General features: G+C 45.3%; 1 protein-coding gene across 3 annotated transcripts in view; it reads left to right on the top strand.

Annotated features, from left to right (window-relative positions):
• Nucleotides 1-2,455: 2,455 nt before the first annotated feature.
• Nucleotides 2,456-22,906, top strand: part of BSN (bassoon presynaptic cytomatrix protein) — a 373,610-nt gene continuing 353,159 nt past the window's right edge. For 2 of the 3 annotated variants that reach the window (XM_077326011.1, XM_077326010.1), the window contains exon 1: nucleotides 2,457-2,858. In XM_077326011.1, the coding sequence (XP_077182126.1) occupies nucleotides 2,668-2,858 (191 nt within the window). In that variant the 5' untranslated portion in view covers nucleotides 2,457-2,667. Of the gene's footprint in view, nucleotides 2,859-22,906 lie in introns of all 3 variants that reach the window. The other variant, XM_077326012.1, reaches the window with a different exon arrangement.

Raw genomic sequence — 22,906 nt, 5'->3', positions numbered from 1 at the left:
GTCCATGGCTACAACTTGCACTACAAAAATCACGGATCCATGACTTTGTGGCAACCCCAACGAGCAAAATCATGGCTCCAAAGCACAGATCCTCATGGATTGTCAGGGTTTTTGCATCAGGCCACCCCAACATCTCCATCAAATTACATATGTCCTTGACCACAGTTTCCACCACAAAAATCATGGATCCATATTTTCGTGGCAACAACACAAAGCAAACATGATTCCAAAGTATGGATCCTCAGCGTTTTTACATCAGGTCACTCTGAACTCACCATCAAATTACATATCATGTCCATGGCCACAGCTGGTCCTATAAAAATCATGGATTTGTGGCAACACAATAAAGAACAAATCCATGATTTCAAAGCATGGATGCTCATGGGTTTTGCATCGGGTCACCCCAAAGCCATAATCAAATCATATATGTCCATAGCCACAGCTGACACAAAATGGATTTGGGGCAACCCCAGGGAACCAAAATATGGTTCCAAAGTGTGAATCCTGAGGGATCCTTGGGGTTTTTGCATTGGATAACCCCAAATTTCCCATCAAATATCTTATAATGTCCATGGCCACAAGTGGCACCACAGAAATCATAGATACATCTTATCTCAAAACAAAAACATCTCTGCAGAGGGCAAAAGGCAGAAACAAACTATGGAAGCAGGCTGAAAAATATTTGGGTATTAGAGATTCTCTGGAAAAGTACTGCCTTTACTGGTGCACAAATGGGAGTTAGGGATCAATGTGAACTTCATTTGAGAGAAAGTTGAAGAAACTAGGTGCCACTGTTGAGAGAGTGGTTCTGTACAGCCACCCACCATATTTCAAGAGGTAAGGACAATGAAGGACATGGGAGGAACATTAGAAGAGCCATGATGGATAAAGCCACTGGTTCATCTACTCCAGCATACTCTCTCACACAGTGGCCAACCATTCTCACTGAAGGCCCAACAAATATGGAATATCAATATTAAAAAACATTGAAGATCCATGTTTTTGCTCCCTGGTGTTGCCACAAAGGCATGGATCCATGATTTTCATGGTGGGAGCTGTGGTCATAGACATATGTGATTTGTTAGTTTGGGGTGACCTGATACAAAAACCCTGAGGATCCATGAGGATCTGTGCTTTGGAAGCATTTTTTTTTTTTTTGCTCTGTGGTGTGGCCATGAAGGCGTGGATCTGTGATTTTTGTGATGTATGCTGTGATTATTGATATAATAGGTGATCTTATAATGAGTCTGGGATAATCTGGTGCCAAAATCACAAGGATCCATTGATTTCAATTTGGTTTTCACACCATTGCATCTCCACAATGCTGTGGATGTGTGATTTTTGCAATGCTGTCTATAGACTAAGAAACGGTCTACAGCTTAATGGTGGTTTTATTTTATTTCTATGTGAAAATCATATAAATTTTTGAGGATTCGTTTAAAATTATCTAGATTTGACTTTTACCCACACTAGTGGTTTGCCATTGTCTGCCTTTGCATAGCAACCCCAGGCCTTCGTCAGTGGTCTCCCTGGCAAACCCTGCTTTGCTTCCGAGATCTCATACCCACCAGGTCAGTTCAAACATCCTGATAAAAATGTGTGGAAAAGACAATGCCATGGATATGTGCCGTTTCTTTGGAAGCTGCCTCTGGGAAGCCAGTTGGCTGAAGAGTATTGCGGAATATAATTTGAATAAATTAATGGTGCTTCTTAATATTTATATGACAAAGAAAGAACGTAGATTTAGGGTGTGCCACAAATCGGGGGGGGGAGGGGGTTCTTGTGCCTCCAAACTCAACGGCACCATCATGTGCCTAGTTCTGCCAGCAATTATTGCGCCCAAATCAGGACGGAGAAGTGGCCCATGCTTCTAAGTGGGGAGGCGAGGGGGGGGGAGTTATCTGGGCCAGAAGTCTCTCCGATATAATTTCAACTGCAATTCGAAAGTTTTGGTCAGGACAAGAAGCAAAAATGCATACGATGAGCCGGACGTAGAAAAGGTAAAGTTAACAGATGGAAGTAGGAACTTCCCCCACCTCTCATTAGGCGAGCCATGCATGTGCTGCAGGGTGGAGTGAAGGAGGAAACTCTCCAATTGGCCAGATAAACGAAGGAGGGAAGGAGTGCGAGCTTCTATTGGCCAGCCCAAAGGCAAAGGCATGGCAAGCCACTCCATCCCGGGCTTTGCGCCTGCTGAGGGGGAGGCAACTTGCAGGGTTTTCGTTCGGCCGCCCCGCGTCGGCCCGCTGACAGGACCTGTCGTTAGGATTCGCCTTTGAGACCTGGCGCGTGCACGCGCTTGGCGGAAAGCTGGATGAGGAAGGAAGGACCCCATGAAAATGAAATTGGCAGGGCGGCGCGTTTTCATTGGCTGGGTGGCGCACGTGTTCTCGGTGGGCAAGCTTGAACTGAGCGCGAGCCTCCATTGGCCCCGAGCGGCTGCGCGGGCCAGAGCTTTGTGCGCGCGCGAACGCGAGTGAGACCACACGCCGCGCGCACTCCGTCTCTTGTCAGGAGAGTTGGGTGCTAAGCTCGCGCCAGGTGAGCGCATGCTCAGTGCGGATGGGGCAGGCGGCGATGGTGGAGCTAGGCTGATGGCGGCGCAGGCGGCGCTGCGCTGAGGACGCTCAGGGCGCCTGTCCCCATCCCGGACGCTGCCGCCTCGCCATGGGCAACGAGGCCAGCCTCGAGGGCGGAGGACCCGAGGGGCAGCTGCCCCCCGGCCCCACCGCTGGCCCCTCCGCGTCGCCTGGGTCCGCCAAGCCGCCTTCAGCACCAGGCAGCGGCGGACAGCTCCCGCCGGGCAGGGCTCCAGCCGCCGCACCGGGCCCCGCGCAGCCGCACGGACCTTCCGCCAGGTGGGAGAACCAGACCGGGCGGGCCGGGTTGTTCAGGGCCACTGAGTGCTGTGGAGGAGGGGAGCGGGTGATCTGGAGGAGCCAGGGATGAAGGGCGGGGGGCAACTGGGGAACCCTCTGCTCCCGTGCAGGGAATGAGCTGTGCCTGAGAGGGGAATGGGTCAATCGAGGGCAAGGTTCAGCCTCTGGCCAGGGCTTGACAGGGGGTCAGAGTATTTGAGAAAGCTCTGGCCGTGCCGGGTTGCCTTCACCAGAATTGGGGAGGGGGGAGTGTTTGGGCCTGTGTTCATGCTCTACCATGTGCACCTTTTAAAAAAAAGCAAATCCCATCGTTTACAAAGGTTGCCTCCCTAGACATATTGGATATCCCTCTCTTCAGAATGCTGAATTTCCCCATTGTCCATAATGATCTTGTAATCAGGCTTTCGTGATACAGTTTGGGTGTTGGTTAAAGTAAAGCTTGGAGGCCAGCAGGTGATCTATAAAAAGACTGATGAGTGCCACTTGAGCTTCATCTTTAAGAGAAGAATGGTGGAGTCTATCTGTATTTTAAAGTGAAATAGTGAGTGGGAAAGCTGGTCTTGTTGGAGGAGAAGATACAGGGTAGAGGACCAGCAGCATGTGAAGGCACTTTCATGGTGTCGTAGTGCAGGCTAGTATCAGGGAGAGGGGAGCTGTGAAACATGAATGGGATGCTGATTGCACAGCAGGGGTTGCAATGAGTGAATGAGTGGTATGCAAAACTGAAGGAAGGACACTGTTTGCTGCTGACAATTCACATAAATAGCTTTTATCAGTTCCTGTGTTGTCAAGAGTAGTTCTGGCTTGAGTAGTCAACAAGAAAAAATGATTCCCCATTCTTGCTCTTCTATACATCTAAATCTCTAGCCAGCCTTCTGTGAGGTTATGTTGCTATCATGCTTGCTATAAAGGTACCTTTGACAGTGCTTAAGTATGATACACATACCTCAGTGAGACTACCCTAATTGCAGCCTTTGTAATACATAAAAAATAGTGGTTATGTAACCTAAATGTTGTACATCAGTGTAGAGAAATAATTGATCTAAAATGTCAGTGCTCCGCATAGTGCCTCTCTTTCTGAGGAAAACAAAACATGGGTGGGGGAAAGGAGTGTTATGATTAGGTATCATGCAGCAAAGCAGTACTTTGAAAATGCATTTTAAAATGTAACTATCATCCCCAACTGATGTAGCTGTTTAGTGGGGAGAAATGGCGTATATGAAAATTAAAAGTTAGTGAAAAATTCAGTGAGAGTAATATTTTTCATCTTGCAGTAAAATTGCAACTGTATCAGTGGCAGATTGATTTGGAACCCATGTTCAGCTGAAGAGTACAAACATATACAATACAAGAATTAAGAAGAATACTAGTCTTATTCCCAGATTTAAGAATGGGCGCTTGAATGATCCTTTATTACTAGGGAGTTCTAGAAGAAATTAAATAGCTTCCTGTTCATAATTAAGGCTGTATTAGGATTAAAACTGAAGGTGCTTTAATGATCAAATTATTTGATCCTGGCTGAACTGAATTTTTCATATATACCACTGATGGGGGGGGGGAGGTTGTGGAAGACAACTGTCAGACATTTCATTATGATGTCCTGTTCTAATCTCTTTATATTTTTCAAGCAATCCCTTTACAATCTTTTGATAATGTATTTAATGTTAAGTATCTTCTACAAATGTAGATTCTCTCTGTGTGTATAGAACTGGAATGTACATAGATTGATTGATGGCAGTGTTGCAAAGCAGCAATGATTTCCATCTTGCAGGGTTCCAGGTTTACACATTATTTCCCAGCTGAACTCACAGACAATGTGGGCCAAGTGTCACTGCATATACCAGGCATGGAGATTCATTGATGTTGAATTGCTCATGGAAGAATGGACTGATCTTTGCATAAGGCTTGGGAGAGTTGTGTCTGTGTGTAGGTGGTATAGAAAGGATAGGAGCACATTTGTGTTGGGATTTGTAGCAGGATTATGCAGTTGCTGTGGGTTGGGTGTATGTGTTATTGGAAGGATTCCTTAATTCTGCTGCTTAGAAACACTTATGCGCAATGAAGTGTTACTGATAGTGAGCTGAGTGTCTGTTTTGAGGCATCTGCATATTGACTCTCTTCTGTGACACTCCTGCCATGGTGTGTTGAAGAGCAGGGCTGGGAAGCTATCCAAGTACTAATACATCTGTGCAGAAGCGCTGGACTCTTACAAACTCAGACAATCAGTACTACCCTATTTCTGTCATCACAGTCACTCCACATACTCCTGCCTCTATTAATGCATGTGTATTCTGTAAGTCCTCTGCTTAATGAATGTGCTGAAATAGTAATGAATATGGGGAAAGTTTAGAGGAGTAGCTCTGTTAGTATGTTGCAGCAAAAGCAATAAAAAAACCCTCATGGCACCTTAATTAATATGGGTCAGACTGGAGATGTTGATTATAGTACTATATTTGAGTCTAGAATTTCCCTATGCAAGTGAGTATCTGGGCCTGACTTCTAATTAAAAAGGGCTGTTTTGCATAATCAAGGATAAATTTTATTAGGTGAATTTATTGCACAGTAAAATTGAGATGTATTTAATTTCACGTTTTAGTACTGTGCATGGCTGTGTTTCAGCAGCAGATAAGCCAATTCCATAGAAAACATCACAGTGGGAAAATCCACTATTTTAGGTTTTTTACTTATTTATTTAAATATGTCTACGTAAACACATTCAGCACTCTTGGCTTCCATTGCAAAAAATGTGGAGTGATACTTAGGAAGGAGGTAGAAATGACAGGTGACTCATGGGCAATCCTGCTGTTTTGTGTTGTTGCTCCTTATACTTTCAGTAAACTGTCATGTAACCCCTGAGTTGCATTAACCTTCCTCATTGGATACGACAATAATCATGGAAACAGCAACATCTGCCTTCGTGAATACAACTCACATGTGACAGAGCTGTGACCATTACATTGTTATTGCCACTTTCTGAATTATCTCTATGTTCAGCAAAATATAGAAATAGGTAATTAAGGGCATAATCCAGCCAAATGTAAACACTTGGGGAATAATCCAGCCCAAGATAAACATGTTAAGTCCTGTTGAGTTAACAGATTAATTAAAACAACTTAAATTGCTCTAGAATTTGGGTGTATTGTTTCATCTGTTTGATAATACATGTGGTATCATCAGTTTCACTTTCTACAAAACTACTGACAGAGCTGTCACCATGGAATAGTGGCCTAGAAGCAAGAAAGGAAGAATCAGCAAGCATTGGGCCTAGCTGAAAGGCTGCAGGAAAGGATGGATGGAAAGGCCAGAGAGATGGAGGAAGTTTAAAATAAAAGGACCCAAAGAAGAAGGAGGGACAGGCAAAAATGTCTCACAGAGTATAAGAAAGAAGAGGCAATGGGTCACAGACTTTAAAAAGACAAGTGAGATGAAGGGAGCTGCTGTACCATTTTGTGGTGAATTGACTGAGTCTTTTTGAGGAAGGGTGGAATATAAGTTGAAACATAAGCCAATAAATAAACAAATAAATAAATAAATAAATGCTAGTGTCTAGATTTTACGTGGTTTAGGCAATCAGTGGTTGAAAGATTAACAGTTACATTTTCCCCTTTACAGTGAGAGGAATATCTGTACACTGCCCGTGGCGCCACGGGTGCCACGGACTAAATAAATCAGTAAGGTGTTCTGGGGCGGGATGTGTCCGGGATGAGGAAGGGTCCGGATTGGACCCTTCCTCCGGACAGACAATCGGAGGGACCAATCGGTCAGGCTGCCGGCAAAGGAGCACCCACCAACCGTGCCTAGCGTGGCTGGCGGGTCCTCCCTCCACAGAGGCCTGGCGCTCTGGGAGGCGCAAAGCGCCTCCCAATGCGTCAGGCCGCTGCCTACCGCTGCCGCCAACACTCCGCTCCCCCCCCCAACCAGCAAGCAGCCACCTCAATAGGAACCTGGAGGACCGCCGCCTCAAGCTTCTCCATCGGGACTGCAAGATGCTTCAGGGTCACCAGAAGAGCCTTGCTGCTGCGTCACATACACAGTAGCCCGGCTCCTGTGCCCAGCCTGAAGCCGGTGAGTCGGCCGCAAGGCCGGTGCGGCTGGGATAGCTTCCAGGCTGCCCGAAGTTCCCAGCACTCTCTGTCCTCGCCACAGCTTCCCACAAGCGCCTGCTGCGCTCCGGCCGTGGCTGGACTACAAGTCCCAGCATGCATTGCATCCCCGTGCAGTGCATGCCGGAAACGGAGGGGTGGGGGGACGAGCAGGGGGGAGGAAGGACCCAGCCATGTTGTCTGCAGACCGGGAGCCCGGCCCTAGGTTGCTTGCACGCCCCGCTGCCGCCAACACTCGGCCCCCCCATCCAGCAAGCAGCCGCCGCAATAGGAACCTGGAGGATCGCCAACTCAAGCTTCTCCATCGGGACTGCGAGTGCTCGCCACAGCCTTCCACAAGCGCCTGCTGCACTCCGGCGGTGGCTGGACTACCAGCCCCAGCATGCATTGCGTCCCCGTGCAATGCATGCCGGGAACAGGGAGGGGTGGGGGGATGAGCAGGGGGGAGGAAGCGCCCAGCCATGTTGTCTGCAGCCCGGGAGCCTGGCCCTAGGTTGCCTGCGCGCCCAGTCGACCTTTTCCAGCTTTCACGAAGCCGCCTGTTGAGGGTTTCCCGCAGCAGTCCCTGCCACGACTCCTCCTCCTCCTCCTCCTCCTCCTCCTCCTCTGTGCATGCCTCCTGCTCTATCGGCAGCAGCCCAACAGGTGAGCCCAGGCACATGACTGTGAGGGGGATGGGGGGGAGAGGCTCCTAGGGCCCGCTGTATTTAGCGTACAGCGGGCTTAACTTCTAGTATATATATAAACATAGAATCATAGAGTTGGAAGGGACCTCGTGGTCATCTAGTCCAACCCCCTGCACTATGCAGAACACTCACATATTGTGGTTATGATCTTACTAACATATAGACTGTGGTTCTGAAATCTTAGTCAGAGACCATATAAGATATGTAATGGCATGATATGCATAAAAATACAGGGACCCATTGAGAAATAAGATACATTTTCTAGTTTCTTTATGTTTTCAAATATAACTCCAGTAGTACCTTAGAGAACAATATATTTTGGGTATAAGCTTTTGAGCATCAAAGATCTATTAATCAGATACCTGATGAAGGTCTTATTGGTCTTGAATCTGGACTCGAAACTCTAACTATTCTACTGCAGACCAACCATTGCTACGCCCCTGAAATTATTCTAGTATTATGCTCTCTTATCATATTACCTTTCCAATGGTCATCAAATGTATTATCTTGGTAGTTCCCCCCAGTAATGTTCAGCAAAACTATTTCCTGTCCAGTACAGTTCCTTTTTCTTTTTATAGAACTATGTAGATGTTTTTTGCAATAAAAGTATAAATAGCAACAAAAATCTAAAGATAATGAAGAAATAAACCAATATAAAATTGTAAGTTCCATTGAAGAAAACTTTGCAGTTTCTGAGTTAAAGATTCTCATAACGAGTGAATGGAATGTTTATGAACAGAATGCAAGTCTTGGACAGGTGAGGCTTGGATTCAAATCTCCACTTAGTCATAAAATGTGCTCAGTGACCTGGGGGCAATTTCTGTAGCCTAACCTCACAGGTGTCTGTGATGGTAAAATGGGCAAATGCTTCTTAGAAGAAGGCAAAAATATGATTAATCAGAAAGTAATATTTTGAGATGCAGGCATGGAAAATAGGAATGTAATGGGCTGTGATGATAATAGTATTTATATCCTAAATTGAAATGTTCAAATAACAGAAGTCATTCTTACAACAACTGTGTAAGGTAGACCTGTATTATTATCCCCACATAAAATAATGAAAATGATCAGTTTGTGGAAAATGTCAGTTTTTTTATTCACTTCGTATTCTCTTTGTTTTGTTTTATGCTAAGTTCTTGCAAGTTCTAAAATACATAAATAAATCAATAAATAAATGTTCATCGGCAAGGAAAAGTGATTATTGAGAACCGTGGAGAAAAGGGTATCTAGAATGGGTCAGGTGATCCCCTCAGCTTTAAAAGTTTTTTCATCTTGATCATAGGGCACAGACAGCTTTCACTGTAACAAGCACAGTCCAACCATAGCTCTGCATTCTAAGCTGCATTGATTTCAGTAGGGAAGTGGCTAACTGATTATTTCATGTCCCACAACAGTGATGATTCCAGAGTACTGTATATCCTTTAAGAACTGAAACTGTGGCTCTAAATAACCCCTAATAATCTGGCAAATAATACAAGGGGAATATTTCGTTTTTAATAGCTACAGACCTTCTACAAGCCAATTCTTTTTCAACAAATCTGACTCTTGTTACATTTGACAAGATAGCTAGCGGATATTGGGGACAGATCACACCTAACTTGTTTTAAGGTGACAAATCAAAGAATCATTATGAAGTGAAATGTTTACAGATAATCAAAGAATCATTATGAAGTGAAATGTTTACAGATAATCAAAGAATCATTATGAAGTGAAATGTTTACAGATAATGTTGTTGGATGCTTGTTCTTAGGAAGGCTCATTTACACTTGGGAACCAATGTTTTAGGTATCCTTCAACTCAAATTCCTAGTGGTTGAAAGTACTAGTTCCTCAGACACCTGGATCTGGCTACTGCCTGAGTTTGGATACCGGAATTTATGAACTTTTAGTGAGAATTAGACTTTCCATACCTCTTCTTGCTGAGCCTGCACCCACAAGGGGGAGCTTGTTCTCTTCTCCAGTCCTAGAGTTTATCCACATGCCCTTAGAAATGTTGCCACTGTTCAGCAACAGATCCTTGTATATCTCACTTATAAAATAAACCTGATATACTGAGAGCCAGATTCTCCTCTGAGTAACTTGCCTTTGAAGCAAGAGGAGCCTATTACTCTAGAGAACCAACCTGCTATTGTGGCTAACGGCCTTTTCTCCTTTCCTGAGATATCAGATCAACACACTGTCCTTCACTTTGCAAAGCCTAGGTCAGTATACACATAGACACATCAGCGTGCTGAGCAGCAGACCCCATGAGGCTAGTCTGTTGTGGCTCTCAAGCATGAGCTTTTCTCAAGTCCATTAGCTTTTCACTTTACAGTTTTACAGTTTTTGATGTTCTGAAAAGTGATGTATATATAGAGCGGGCAGAATTGCCATGATACTCTTGGCATTAAACAGATATGAAATGATATCTGTTGTCCAGACATGCTACAAATGCTCCATATAGTTAGGTTGTTTCAGTAGCCTGGAGGAATGGATGTTGCTGGGGGGAAAATGGGAAGAATGGAAGAATCACTTGGCCCAGGAAGTAGCAGACTGAAAGCACGCATGGCTGGTTAAGTTGAAGAATGGAGGACCAGTTAATCTATGATCAAGTCATTAAACAGTTAATTGTACAGATTAGTTGATTAATGTAGTTAGGCCCAATTTTACTCCCCCCAAACCCAAACAAACAGTAATTGTTGGATTTGGGAGTCGTACTGGTTGTTGTGCTATCATGCATGATTCGTTTCATTCATTGTCTCTGAAGGTTTTTCTTCCATGAGATTATATGACTGTTTACCTTAATCAGGGCTTGTTTGAAAGACTACACTTTGCACATAACAGACTTCACAGGGTTTATGCCACTATTTTAAAGCATCCCTTTAGAAAATAGCCTGTTGTATGGCTCTTGGGCAGTGGGCACAGCTGAAGAGTTTATCTTGTGGAACAGGAACATTAGCCATCGTTTTTTAAATTATTTTCTCAGACAATGTCAACTTTTGAAACAGATGACCATGAAACCAGAGAAAAACATTTAGTCAATGTGTATTATCTAGCTCAAAATATGGCCTTTGAATGACTCAGATTTTTTTTAATGGTGATTGTTTCAGGTTACCATTATTTTCATATACTTTTTGGAAGTAGTACTAATATGCAAAGAGCCATTCCATACTAGTTTGAGATGCTGTTTCCTCACTATAAAATGGATTTTTTGCCAGCAGAAAGTTATGTTTGAGTCTTGCTTAAAGCATAATTTTATCCTAAATAAAAAAACACTTGCACAAAATAAACTATTACAGATGCATTAACAAGTGTTTGCTTGCTTTAGCACATTATTTATGCATTTATGAGTTATTTGAAACTTTTAGTTTAACATATTTACCAAAGGGTAATTATGTATATTGCATCAGATGAAGTGGGCTCTAGTCCATCAAAACTATGCTACAGTTAATTTGTTAATGGGTAAGGTACCATAAGAATACTTTTAAACATTATATTTAAAGGTATCCCCTGTGCAAGCACCGAGTCATGTCTGACCCTTGGGGTGACGCCCTCATCACAATACTGGGTGGTTTGCCAGTGCCTTCCCCAGTCATTACCGTTTACCCCCCAGCAAGCTGGGTATTCATTTTACCGACCTCAGAAGGATGGAAGGCTGAGTCAACCTTGAGCCGGCTGCTGAGATTGAACTCCCAGCCTCATGGGCAGAGCTTTCAGACTGCATATCTGCTGCCTTACCACTCTGCGCCACAAGAGGCTCTTAAACATTATATTTAGAGTCCAACAAGACCATTAAAATAAGCTATTTTGCTAAACTTTGGTTTTGAGTTCTTTTTCCCCCCAGATATATTTGAGGAAAGTAACATTACTAGGTCATGCCATGTGTTGTTTTTTAACTGTAGACACTTTTTAAAAAATCAAAGCAATAGTTTCTTCCTCACTAACTACTCATAGCAGGCTTCCTCAACCAGGATTTCATGAAACCCGGAGGTTTCTGACAGCCCATGAAAGGGATTCCTGAATGGTTGGGAGTTAATTAATTCTAATGTGTTTTTTACATTTATTAAACATTCTTTGGGTGATATGTCCATAAATGGTCATTTTGACCTACCCACCCCTCCCAAAATAGCCAATGATGGGTAGGAAGGGGAGGGTAGACATATGCACAGCTATGCTTCCCAACCATATTCTACATGATCATGCCAATTCTGGGGTTTCTTGGGGCCTGAAGAATATTTTAGCAGTTTCTCAGTGGTGAAAAAAGTTTAGAAAGGCTCATTCAGAGGCATAGAACTGACAAATACAATGGGCCCCTGTATTGTTAAGACTATCATGACTGCAGCTGAGAACTGCATTCCTGCTGTTGCTCACAGTTTGCCTTCCATTTCCGGCAGTGGGATTTGTTTGCATTTGCCATTTGTTTTGTCAAGAACTTTTTGATTAGGTTTATTTTTCAGACTTGCAAGCTGCCTGCCAGAAATATTTACAAAGGTGTTAAAATTAAACCGGCATGATAAATGAAACATTTTGCCTAATTTGTGACTCTGGTCCTGAGAGACCAATGTGCTAATGGTGCCTGGAATCTCTGGCTGTTCTCTGTTTCTTTAATTTATCACTGATGTTTGAAATATTTATTATTTTATTGTGATTTTAAGCTGCCCTGAGCCCCTTGGGAAGAGACAGGGTAAAAACTGAAACAAACAGTACAAGGTTAACAATTGATTCAACACGGAATAACAAAACTTGGAGGATGAACCCAGAACAACTGAAGGGCAGTGTGATTGGATCTCAGCAGAGGGGGAAGGGCACCGTGTTGTGGTCTTCTTGCTTTCATCATAATCTGCAGCTGGTTCGGTTCTTTCCAGGAGTACAACCTAACCACAGGAACAATGAGTGACCCGGTTTTCCCAATGGAAACAGCTGCTGAATGTTTTGAAGATAACGTCTGTCATGCATCCAGCATACCTTGCTATAATTGCCCATCCATCTTGACGAGCATTTCAACTTTTTAGCACAAATGCACATGCCCTTCTATAACATCTGGTATTTCTTCTTTCCTTCCCAACTCTGTTTTCTTTTTGCTATCCTACTTTGTTTTCACAGTCTGGTTATTCCAATTTTTGTCGAAGATTGCCAGAGGGCACTGATGATTAATCTGTGACTGTGTAAATGTATTTCTGCAAAAACAGGAACTGTAAAGCTCAATTCTGATTTCCACTAAGGCCTTGTTTTTAACAAAGAAGTGAAGAAGTAGCAGTCATGTGGTATAAACTGACATGGGCTAAGGTCATTTGTATAAGCAGCAAATTATGGGGTGCAGCCATTTGGTGCAGGTGGCCACTGGACCTGGGGCTTCAAGGGCAGATAGCCACAAGGCAAGCCATTTCCTCCCTGATTCCTAATGGAGGAGATGGCTTCAGGCAATTCAGTTCTTTGTTTTTCTGCTTTTAGAATTTTTAAAACATTTAGTTAATTTAAATTCCTTCTTTGGATCTGTAAATTTATATATTTATGTAATTTTATTCTACTGTTGTAATCTGCCCCGAGCCCTTGTGGAATAGCAGAGTATATAAATGAAATATAAATAAATAATACTTTAAGTAACAACATTTCAGGCAGAAGATCTGATTAACAGGATGCCTTTTTAAATGGACATAGTTCTAAACTTACCTTCAGTTTACCTTCAGTCACATGTTGAAGATTTTTAAAGATCTGCACATTCAATCAGCTCTCTGATGGCCAGTTTTCTGTGGAAAAGACTCATCTGACCCAGCCCAGTTTCTAAATAAAAACACTTAGTGGGGACAGGAAAGCTGTCAGCAGTCGCTATAGCGCCCACAGGGAATTTTGCTGTTGGGGACTCTTGCAGTAGCCAATACTGACCTTGATCTGATTCAGTATCCTTTAGCTTCAGGTGTATTTGTACATGTGACTGGTCTAAGGCCACCCTGTGAGCTTCCTGACTGAATGGAACTAGGTTCAACATTCTATACATTTTATTTTATTAAGATTTTAACCTACCTTTCTGCCCCCATAGGGCCACCAAAGTGCCTAACAAAGCATACAAATTAAAATATCATAGTACAATCAATTAAAACCTGTACTCAAATACATAATTAAAACAAGTTCAAACCAAAGCTTAAAAGAAGTATGAAAGATGAAAACAACAGTTCAACCAATAGGGAGCAAGGAGGAATCACTGGAAGAATGCCAAACAAAACAAAAAACTCTTTGGAAGACGGCAACAGAAGGGGACAGACAAATCTTTCTGGGAAGAGGGTTCCAGAATTTTGGTGCCAATACTGAGAAGGCCCTCTCCCAGATGGCCACCCACCTAATCTCAGAGAGCATGGGCCCTGGAAGGAGACTCTCTGAAGTTGACCGCAGTGGTTGGGTAGTTTCATAAGGAAGCAGGGATGTAAGTGTTACATCACACTATTGTAAAGGAGAAAACCACAAATGGAAAAGGTACTCAAAACACCCACATCAGTTATTATACAGCAAAAATAAGGAAAAGTTGGCTGTGTTTTGGGGCACCGTTGTACTGTTTAGCATAGCAACTAGTGTAAGCCCATGTCACTTATTTTAGTTATTGCTACTGTTGGTACTCTGATAAAGGCAACATAGCTGTCAACTCTTGTCAGATTACAAGAAATTCTGCTACCTCAGTGGAATGGCATGTGTACCATTTGAAAGATGTCTGCCTATACTATAAAAAGAAAAAGATGAAAAATTCATCCCAAATATAATTCTTCCCTTCTCCAGTAGAATGCTCTTGAATGTAGATTTGCTGCTTCTTTTCCACTAGGAGATGATTTAAAATAAAATAAAAAATCAACACTATAGCTATTCCTAAATAAAAACCTGCATTCAAAGATTTTATTTATTCATCTTTATACATTTATATATTGCTTTCCCGCAGGGCATCCAAGGCTGTTAATATCCAGAATAGCTGCCCACAAAAGGAAAAGGAGATAAGAAGGCTCAGTGGTTCAAACCAATAGATGAAATTCAATCGTTCCACTGTGTTGCAGTTTCCTATCCTTCCTGTCAATGCTGGTCTTACTTCTTGTCAATACCATAGTTCCCTGATCTGCTCTGAGGGTTTTCATAACTCCCTTCTGCTTAGATCTGATTTTCACAGCTCCACTTTCTCTTGCTGTCTCTCTCATGTCGTGCATCTTCCATTCACAGTTTTCAGGCAGATGCAGAATAACCGGGACTAAAACGTGAAGGGAGGCAAGGGCAGCAGCCAGCTCTTTCCATAGGCCTCATCTCCCTGCCTCCAACACAGCACTTGTGTATGTGTTGAGGCTAGGCATCTGTACGGCTGTCCCTGGATGCTGATATACCCCATCCCTATCCCAATAGGGTTGCCAGCCCCCAGGTAGTGGCTGGAGAACTCCTGGGATTACAATTTATCTCCATATGTTAGAGATCAGTTCACCTGCAGAAAATGGCTGCTTTGGAAGATGGATTCTGTGGCATTATACCCCACTGAAATTCTTCCCTTCCCCAACCCCACCTCCTAAGGCTTCACCCTCAAAATCTCCAGGTATTTCCCAATCCAGAGCTGGCCATCCTATCACCCACCTTGGCAAAAGCGGATGACGAGAGCAGTGTCCTTTACCTTTCCTTTTTAAAATGCTACTGACATCTGTGTCCCAGCTTCTTCCTTTACTGTCAGCTCCTGTCAGGTTCATTGCTGATCCTTTCTACTTCCCCTGCAGTCCTCTACTTATGGAAACTCTTTCTGCTTCATGGTCCTCTCATTCCCTTAGAATCATAGAATAATAGAGTTGGAAGGGACCTCATGGGTCATCTAGTCCAACCTCCTCCACTATGCAGGACACTCACATCGCTATCACTCATCTACTGTAACCGGCCATCCCTTTGCCTTCACAGGATCAACCTTTCCATCAGATGGCTATCTAGCCTGTGTTAAAAAATCTCCAAAGATGGAGAACCCACCACCTCCCGAGAAAGCCTGTTCCACTGAGAAACCGCTCTAACTGTCAGGAACTTCTTCCGGATGTTTAGATGGAATTTCTTTTGAATTAATTTCATCCCATTCATTCTCGTCTGTCCCTCTGGGGCAAGAGAGAACAATTCTGCTCCATCCTCCATATGGCACCCTTTTAAATACTTGAAGATGGTTATCGGATCCCCTCTCAGTTGTCTCCTCTCTAGGCTAAACAGTGTTAAGGCAGCAGACCTTCCGAGGTTGGTAAAATGAGTACCCAGCTTGCTGGGGGGTAAACGGTAATGACTGGGGAAAGCACTGGCAAACCACCCCATATTGAGTCTGCCATGAAAACGCTAGTGGGCGTCCCCCCAAGGGTCAGACATGACTCGGTGCTTGCACAGGGGATACCTTTACCTTTACCTTAGGCTAAACAGACCGAGCTCCCCCAACCTTTCTTCATATGTGTTGGTCTCCAAACCCCTCACCATCTTTGTTGCCCTCCACTGGACACGTTTATTATTATTATTATTATTATTATTATTATTATTATTATTATTATTATTATTATTATTATTATTATTATTGAATTTATTACCTGCCACTCCCTTGCGGCTCGTGGCGGGTTACAACAGTATAAAACCCCATAAAATACATTAAAAACCAATTAACATGTCAATAGTTAATAACTACCTGGCAAGAGCGGCTAATCAACTACCCATTCCCCCCCTAGCAAGTGGAGAGGGAATACTGGTGGTACCCGTCTCTAATCCCAATCCTCAGGTCCCGGGGGGGCATAGATGTTAAGCCTGGTCTCAACCGTAAACCTGGCGGAAGAGCTCCATCTTGCAGGCCCTGCGGAACGATGGAAGGTCCCTCAGGGCCCGCAGCTCTCCCGGGAGCTCATTCCACCAGGCAGGGGCCAGGACCGAGAAGGCCCTGGCCCTGGTCGAGGCCAGGCGTGCTTCCCTAGGGCCGGGGACGACCAATAGATTTACTCCCGCAGAACGTAAAGCTCTACGGGGGGCATAGGGCGATAAGCGGTCCCTCAGGTATGTGGGTCCCAACTCGCGTAAAGCCTTGAAGGTTAAAACCAAAACCTTGAACCGGATCCGGGCAGCAATTGGCAACCGGATCCGGGCAGCAATTGGCTGGATATGGGCCCTCCAAGGTGTGCCAGTTAGGACCCTAGCAGCTGCATTCTGCACTAGCTGAAGTTTCCAGATCAAGGACAAGGGAAGGCCCGCGTAGAGCGAGTTACAGAAATCTATTCTGGAGGTGACCGTTGCATGGATCACCGTGGCCAGGTGTTCGGGGGACAGGTAGGGCGCTAGTAGTTGGGCCTGGCGAAGTTGGAAGAATGCCTGGCCTGCTACTCTTTTGATCTGTGCCTCCAAAGTTAGGGAGGCATCAATGATCACGCCCAAATTCCTGGCCTGGGACGCGATGGTGAGATGCGCCCCTCCCAGGGTGGGCAAGCGCGCTTCCTGATCCCGCCCCCTATGTCCCAGCCACAGGACCTCCGTCTTGGAGGGGTTGAGTTTCAGACGACTCTGCTCGAACCATTCTGTCACTGCTTCCAAACATCTGGCAAATGGTTCCGGGGGAGAGTCCGGGCGGCCGTCCATGAGGAGATAGAGCTGGGTGTCATCAGCGTACTGGTGGCAACCCAGTCCAAAACTCCGTACCAGCTGGGCCAGAGGGCGCATAAAGACGTTGAATAATGTGGGGGAGAGGACCGCGCCCTGTGGGACTCCACATGGAAGTCTGTATGAGCGCGAGAGCTCATCCCCCACTGCTACCCTCTGGGTCCGGTCCTGGAGAAAGGAGCGTATCCAGCGTAAAGCTGTGCCCCGTTTCCCCGTTTCGGCGAGGCGATGGACCAACAATTCGTGGTCCACGGTGTCAAAAGCGGCTGACAGGTCCAGAAGAACCAGCACTGCCGACCCGCCTCTGTCCAGCTGGCGACGGAGATCATCCAGCAGGGCGACCAGCACCGTCTCCACCCCATGGCCAGGTCGGAAGCCAGACTGATATGGATCGAGTGCCGAAGTTTCTTCCAAGAATGCCAGGAGCTGGTCTGCCGCGGCCCTTTCAACCACCTTGCCCAGGAACGCTAAGTGCGATACCGGGCGGTAGCTGTCTGGGTCTCGCGGATCCAGCATAGATCTTTTCAGGAGAGGGCGAACCACTGCCTCCCTTAGCTGCTCAGGGAACTCCCCGGAATCCAGGGAGAGATTGACAATATCCCTGAGCTGGCCTCCTATCTTCTGGCCCCCTCCTTTGAGGAGCCATGACGGACAGGGGTCGAGGGGGCACGTGGTCGCTCTGACCAAACCTAGCAACTCGTCCACTTAGGGTAAAGAGAGCCGTCTGAAGCCATCGAACGTCACCTCCAAAGGCGGCCAACAGGTCTCCAGTTCATTTACTGTATTAACTGTGGCGGGAAGAGCGCGGCGGAGCGACGAGACTTTGTCCGCAAAATGGCTCATTAAAGCCTCACAGCCTAGTTCTAATTTCCTACTATTTTGGCACCCCTCAAGGGCGGTAAGGGATCTAACTGTTCTAAATAGTTGGGCCGGGCGAGAGCTTGCGGACGCAATTTCCGCGGCAAAAAAATTCCCGTTTTGCCACTTTCACCGCCATCTCATACCCCCTCATAAGCGTGCGATGAGATGTTCTCGTAGCTTCGTCGCGAGTCTTCCGCCACACTCGCTCCAGTCGTCTCACTTCCCTTTTTCTCTCCCGAAGCTCCCTGGTATACCAGGGTGCCCTTTTGAGTTGAGGGCAGAGAAGACGTTTAGGGGCGATCTCATCTATGGCAGCCGATAGGCGGGACTGCCAGTCCGCCACCAGGGCTGCCAGTGAGTCGCCAGGAGGCATCGGGTCCCGCAGAGCATTCCGGAATCCTATTGGATCCATAAGTCTCCGCGGGCGGGCTAAAATGCGCCCGCCGCCCAACTGGGGGGGGGGGTGGTATCCTGAGCCGGGCCCGCAGGGCATAGTGGTCTGACCACGGCACAGCCAAAGCTGTATCCAGATCCACTTCTATCCCAGCGCCGAAAATCAGGTCGAGTGTGTGTCCGGCGTGATGGGTGGGCCCAGCAACAAATTGCGAAAGTCCTAGTGTCGCCATGGATGACACCAGGTCTCCGCCATGGACTGGAGAGGGCGCGTCCGCGTGGACATTGAAGTCACCCAGGATCAAAAGCCTGGGGTACTGCAACGCCCAGGCGGCTGCCACCTCCAGCAGGCGGGGCAGGACATCTGGCGGCGCGTTGGGCGGACGGTATACCAACCAGATAGCCAAACTCTCGACCGAGTCCCATCCAATACCGACACACTCCACCCCCTTGATTTCCGGCGCCGGGAGAGCCCTGTGGGTGAGAACCTCCCGGACCACAATAGCCACCCCCCCCTCCCCTTTTTTGGGTCCGAGATTGGTGGAGGACCGAGTAACCTGGTGGGGCTAGTTCTCTCAGGGCCACTGTCTCGCCTTCCCTCACCCAGGTCTAGGGTGAGGTCACGCTAGCAAGGTCCGCCCTCGACTCTGCAATAAAATGTTGCAGAGTCGAGGCTTTGTTCTTAATCGACCTTGTGTTGCACAAGACCAATGTTGGATCCTGTACCGTAGCCTCCACCCTCACATTCCTGGGGATGGGCCGGAGGTTAGAAGGGGATCGAGCACACCCACGGCGCCGACCGTGTCTCCACGACCGGGCCCTATACAGGACACCAGTGCTCCCACCCCTTCTCTTGTCCAACCTCCTCCCCTCGCTATAGCGCCCCTGGCCCATGATCGTCGAGATCCCGGCCCCAGCATAACCCCCCCTCTCAGTTTGGGCCTCCCTCTCCATACCCCTTGCTCCCAGAGAGATAATCAGTTAATCTCCTATCTGTACTCCCACCTGGCTGCACTAATCCCACCCTAACCCGCCCTACCCTATATTTACTAACCACCCAACCCTCCCTCCCCCACCCTATTCTACCTAGCAGCTGGTGGGTCCAAGCTATACTGCAGGGTGGGATACCGCCTTATCAAGGGGTTCTCCCAACCCTTTAGGTCAGTTCCCAACACTGCTAAGTTTCCCTAGCATCTAATCTCTCTGGGCGAAAACCCTATCCAGTTTATCAACATCCCTCTTCAATTGTGGTGCCCAAATCTGAACACAGTACTCCAAGTGAGGCCGAGCCAGAGCAGAGTAAAGCTTTACCATCACCTCCCGTGATCTGGACACGATACTCCGTTTGATACAGCCCAAAATCCCATTTGCCTTTTTAGCCACTGAGTCACACTGCTGACTCATGTTCAATGTATGGTCTACTAAGACTCCTAGATGCTTTTCGCACATGCTACTGCCAAGATAAGTCTCCCCCATCTTGGTGTACTTGGCTGACATTGTTGTCTCTGTCTTCATCTTCTGTCAGCAGAATACAGCTTGGACCTAATTCCAGTGTGAGGTTTTTCTTCCATGCAAATAACCTAATAAATGAAACCGTGCTATTAATTAATTGTTTGGTTTCCATATCTGTTGTCTGAGGCTACCGCTTCTTCAGCTTAAGATCCTGTGGGCAGAATGCTTGCTGTTAAATCACCCATTTGTTTTTCCTCTTTGAGACTCCTTCTGGTAGAGAAAAGCGGCATATAAGAACCAACTCTTTTTCTCTGGCTCAGCTCTGTTTTGAGAGGCTCTAGCAGTTCATTTCTTGATTTGACAAGGCTACCTAGGAGTCAGTTGACGAGAACTTGGGCATTGTCCAGAACCCAATGAATGTTTCAATTAGAGTTTTTGTATGTGTTTCATATATCTTGACACTGTGTTTATAATGGATAGCAAACTTTAGTCTTAATTGACTGCAATATTAATAATTCCTTTGTTTTGAGTTTTAAGCATTCATGTGTCTACTTAAATCCTACTTACTCCTTTCATCTCCATTTTGCACATGTGTATATCAAATATCAAAATGAAATCAAGGAATATTAATCATTCCTGTTTTCTTTGTTAAGAAAGTACTTTCATTTGGTTTACTCATGCACACAGTTCTTTTGAGTTCATTGTACCTGCAGTTCTGCCTTTGCAGAACAAGGCTAGAGTTTTGAGAAAATAGTTCAAATAGTTTGGCATATTTTGTTTTTTATAAGCATAGTGGGATCATTAATTACGCTTTATTCCTCTAGGTATCAGTTTTAATTAATTCCCCTTTTTGAAAGACTTCAAATATCTTTTGTCAGCTTTACTGGCTAGGAAAGGGGGGATATAATCAGCCCCCTCTGATGTATAGAACTGTGACTTGTGCATATGGGGAGATCCTAAGGGATTTCAGTAAGCCCTCTCCTAATCCTAGCGAGCTTTCAGTCAAACGTGTCATTAAATGTGGGGCTCTTCCACTTTGACTGTTCTTGAAAGAAGGGGAAGATCATGACCATGATTAAAAACAAAACAAAACTTAAGATTCTATTTGGATTTTCATTTTTTTTAATTTTAACAATAAAAGTATTTGTTTTAAAAGTAATTTAAACCAATATTTAAGCAAACAGAAACATTTCTAAGGAGAAATCCATTACATAATCAAAGCTAGATCCATCACCCATCATTAGATACATGATGGAGTATGAAACTCATCAGGTGAAGGATTTCTCTCCTATACAAGAAACTGGTCATGGGGGAAACAGCTGCATTTTGAGTTGGATATACGTTGAGCATCCAGTTAGTACATATGCCATTTTCCCATAGCTGCAGCTGGTTTGATGCTGTGGACTTTCAGTGTCATGGCAAAATTCTCATCTACAGTGCTTACCTGCTACAGTGTTTACAAGCAGCAGCCTCTAATAGCTCTTCCTCCTCTCATCATATTATGAGGTTTGTGGCCCTTGAAGGGTGCAACTGTGTTCAGGATACCACTGTAAGATTCTTAGACCTGAAAATAGAAGGCAAAATGTGGAGACCGTTTCTTGTATGGTTTCTTCAGTGAAAACAGGCCAGTTCTGCATTCCCTTTGCCTTTGCCCATGGGGGAAGTCACAACCGTGATTGACAGGAAGAGGGAATCTTTGCTTCTCTGTTCCCATGAGCCTCTTATGAAAGTGCCTTAAAGCCAAACAAGTAACGTAAGTTGAAATACAGGTGCCCAACCCAACTCATATAAAGTGGGTTTACTCATCTAAAAAGTGCTCAATTGCCCAGTTGGTCTCTGAAGTGCTGTGAGTGGGAAAAAGGAGCTTCTCTCTTCCCTACTACAACATTTTCACTTGCACAAATAAAAATCACAACGTATCAGGTAAATCCAAGAGCGTTCCACAATGTGGCAATTTGGTGGATGATGTACATGTAATTTGTCTGAAGCCACACCTTTTAATGTACAACATAGTTTAAGGAAAAAAGTTTTGAAGGTTAGACCTTATTTCAGATCCCAGAGGTGTGCCTAGGAACTAGGGTTGCCCACTCTGAGTTGGGAATTTCCTGGAGGTTTGGGGGATGGAGCATGAGTATAGGGTTTGGGGAGGAGAGAGACTTCAGTGGGGCTTAATTGCCATAGAGTCCACTTTCCAAACTGGTCATTTTCTCCAAGTGAACTGATCTCTGTTACCTGGAGATCAGTTGTAATAGCAGGATACCTCCAGTTACCGGGTTTGCAGCCCTACTGGGAATACTGATTCCAATACCTTCTTTCCTCCTCCCTCCTAACCCCAGATTCATCTCCCCTCTAAGCAGAAATGCCAAAAGGTATGTAGAAAAATGCCCTGTCCCTTTAATGGAGACATTGAATGGAAATAGTCATCTGAAGTATGGAGGTAAGTAACATCACTTGGTAAATAATATCCATTAAACTTCTCTTTAAAAAGGACAGTGGATTCCCTCCAAGCAACTGGCAATCCTACCTCTATTCTAGCAATTCTAAAGGAAACCAGACCCCAAAAGTCAGATCTATATAGGACTTTATGTTTTGTCCTCCATGCTTCATCCTACAGTTGCCAGCTCTCCCATGGCCACTGGCTGGGGATGAGGAGGTAGGGTTTTCCAGTCAAGGATGGAAAACTCCTTGAGATTTGGGAATGGAGCCTGGGAAGGAAAGGGACCTCAGTGGGGTTCAGTGTTACAGAGTCCACCTCCAAAAATTCAATATTCTCCAGGGGGACTAATCTCTGTAATCTGGAGAAGAGCTGTAATTCCAGGAGATCCCCAGGTCCCACCTGAAGGAAAGTCCATGGAAATGAAACATATACCTGTTGGAATAGGCAAGATCTGTAGTGAGCATGATTCAATAGCATATGGAGAATATCCTATAGGGCTGTGTTC

Source organism: Paroedura picta, chromosome 3 (genome assembly GCF_049243985.1).
Source record: "Paroedura picta isolate Pp20150507F chromosome 3, Ppicta_v3.0, whole genome shotgun sequence".
NCBI classification, from domain to species: Eukaryota; Metazoa; Chordata; class Lepidosauria; order Squamata; family Gekkonidae; genus Paroedura; species Paroedura picta.
Note: the sequence above shows the minus strand (reverse complement) of the source record. Positions and strands in the feature narration are given on the sequence as shown.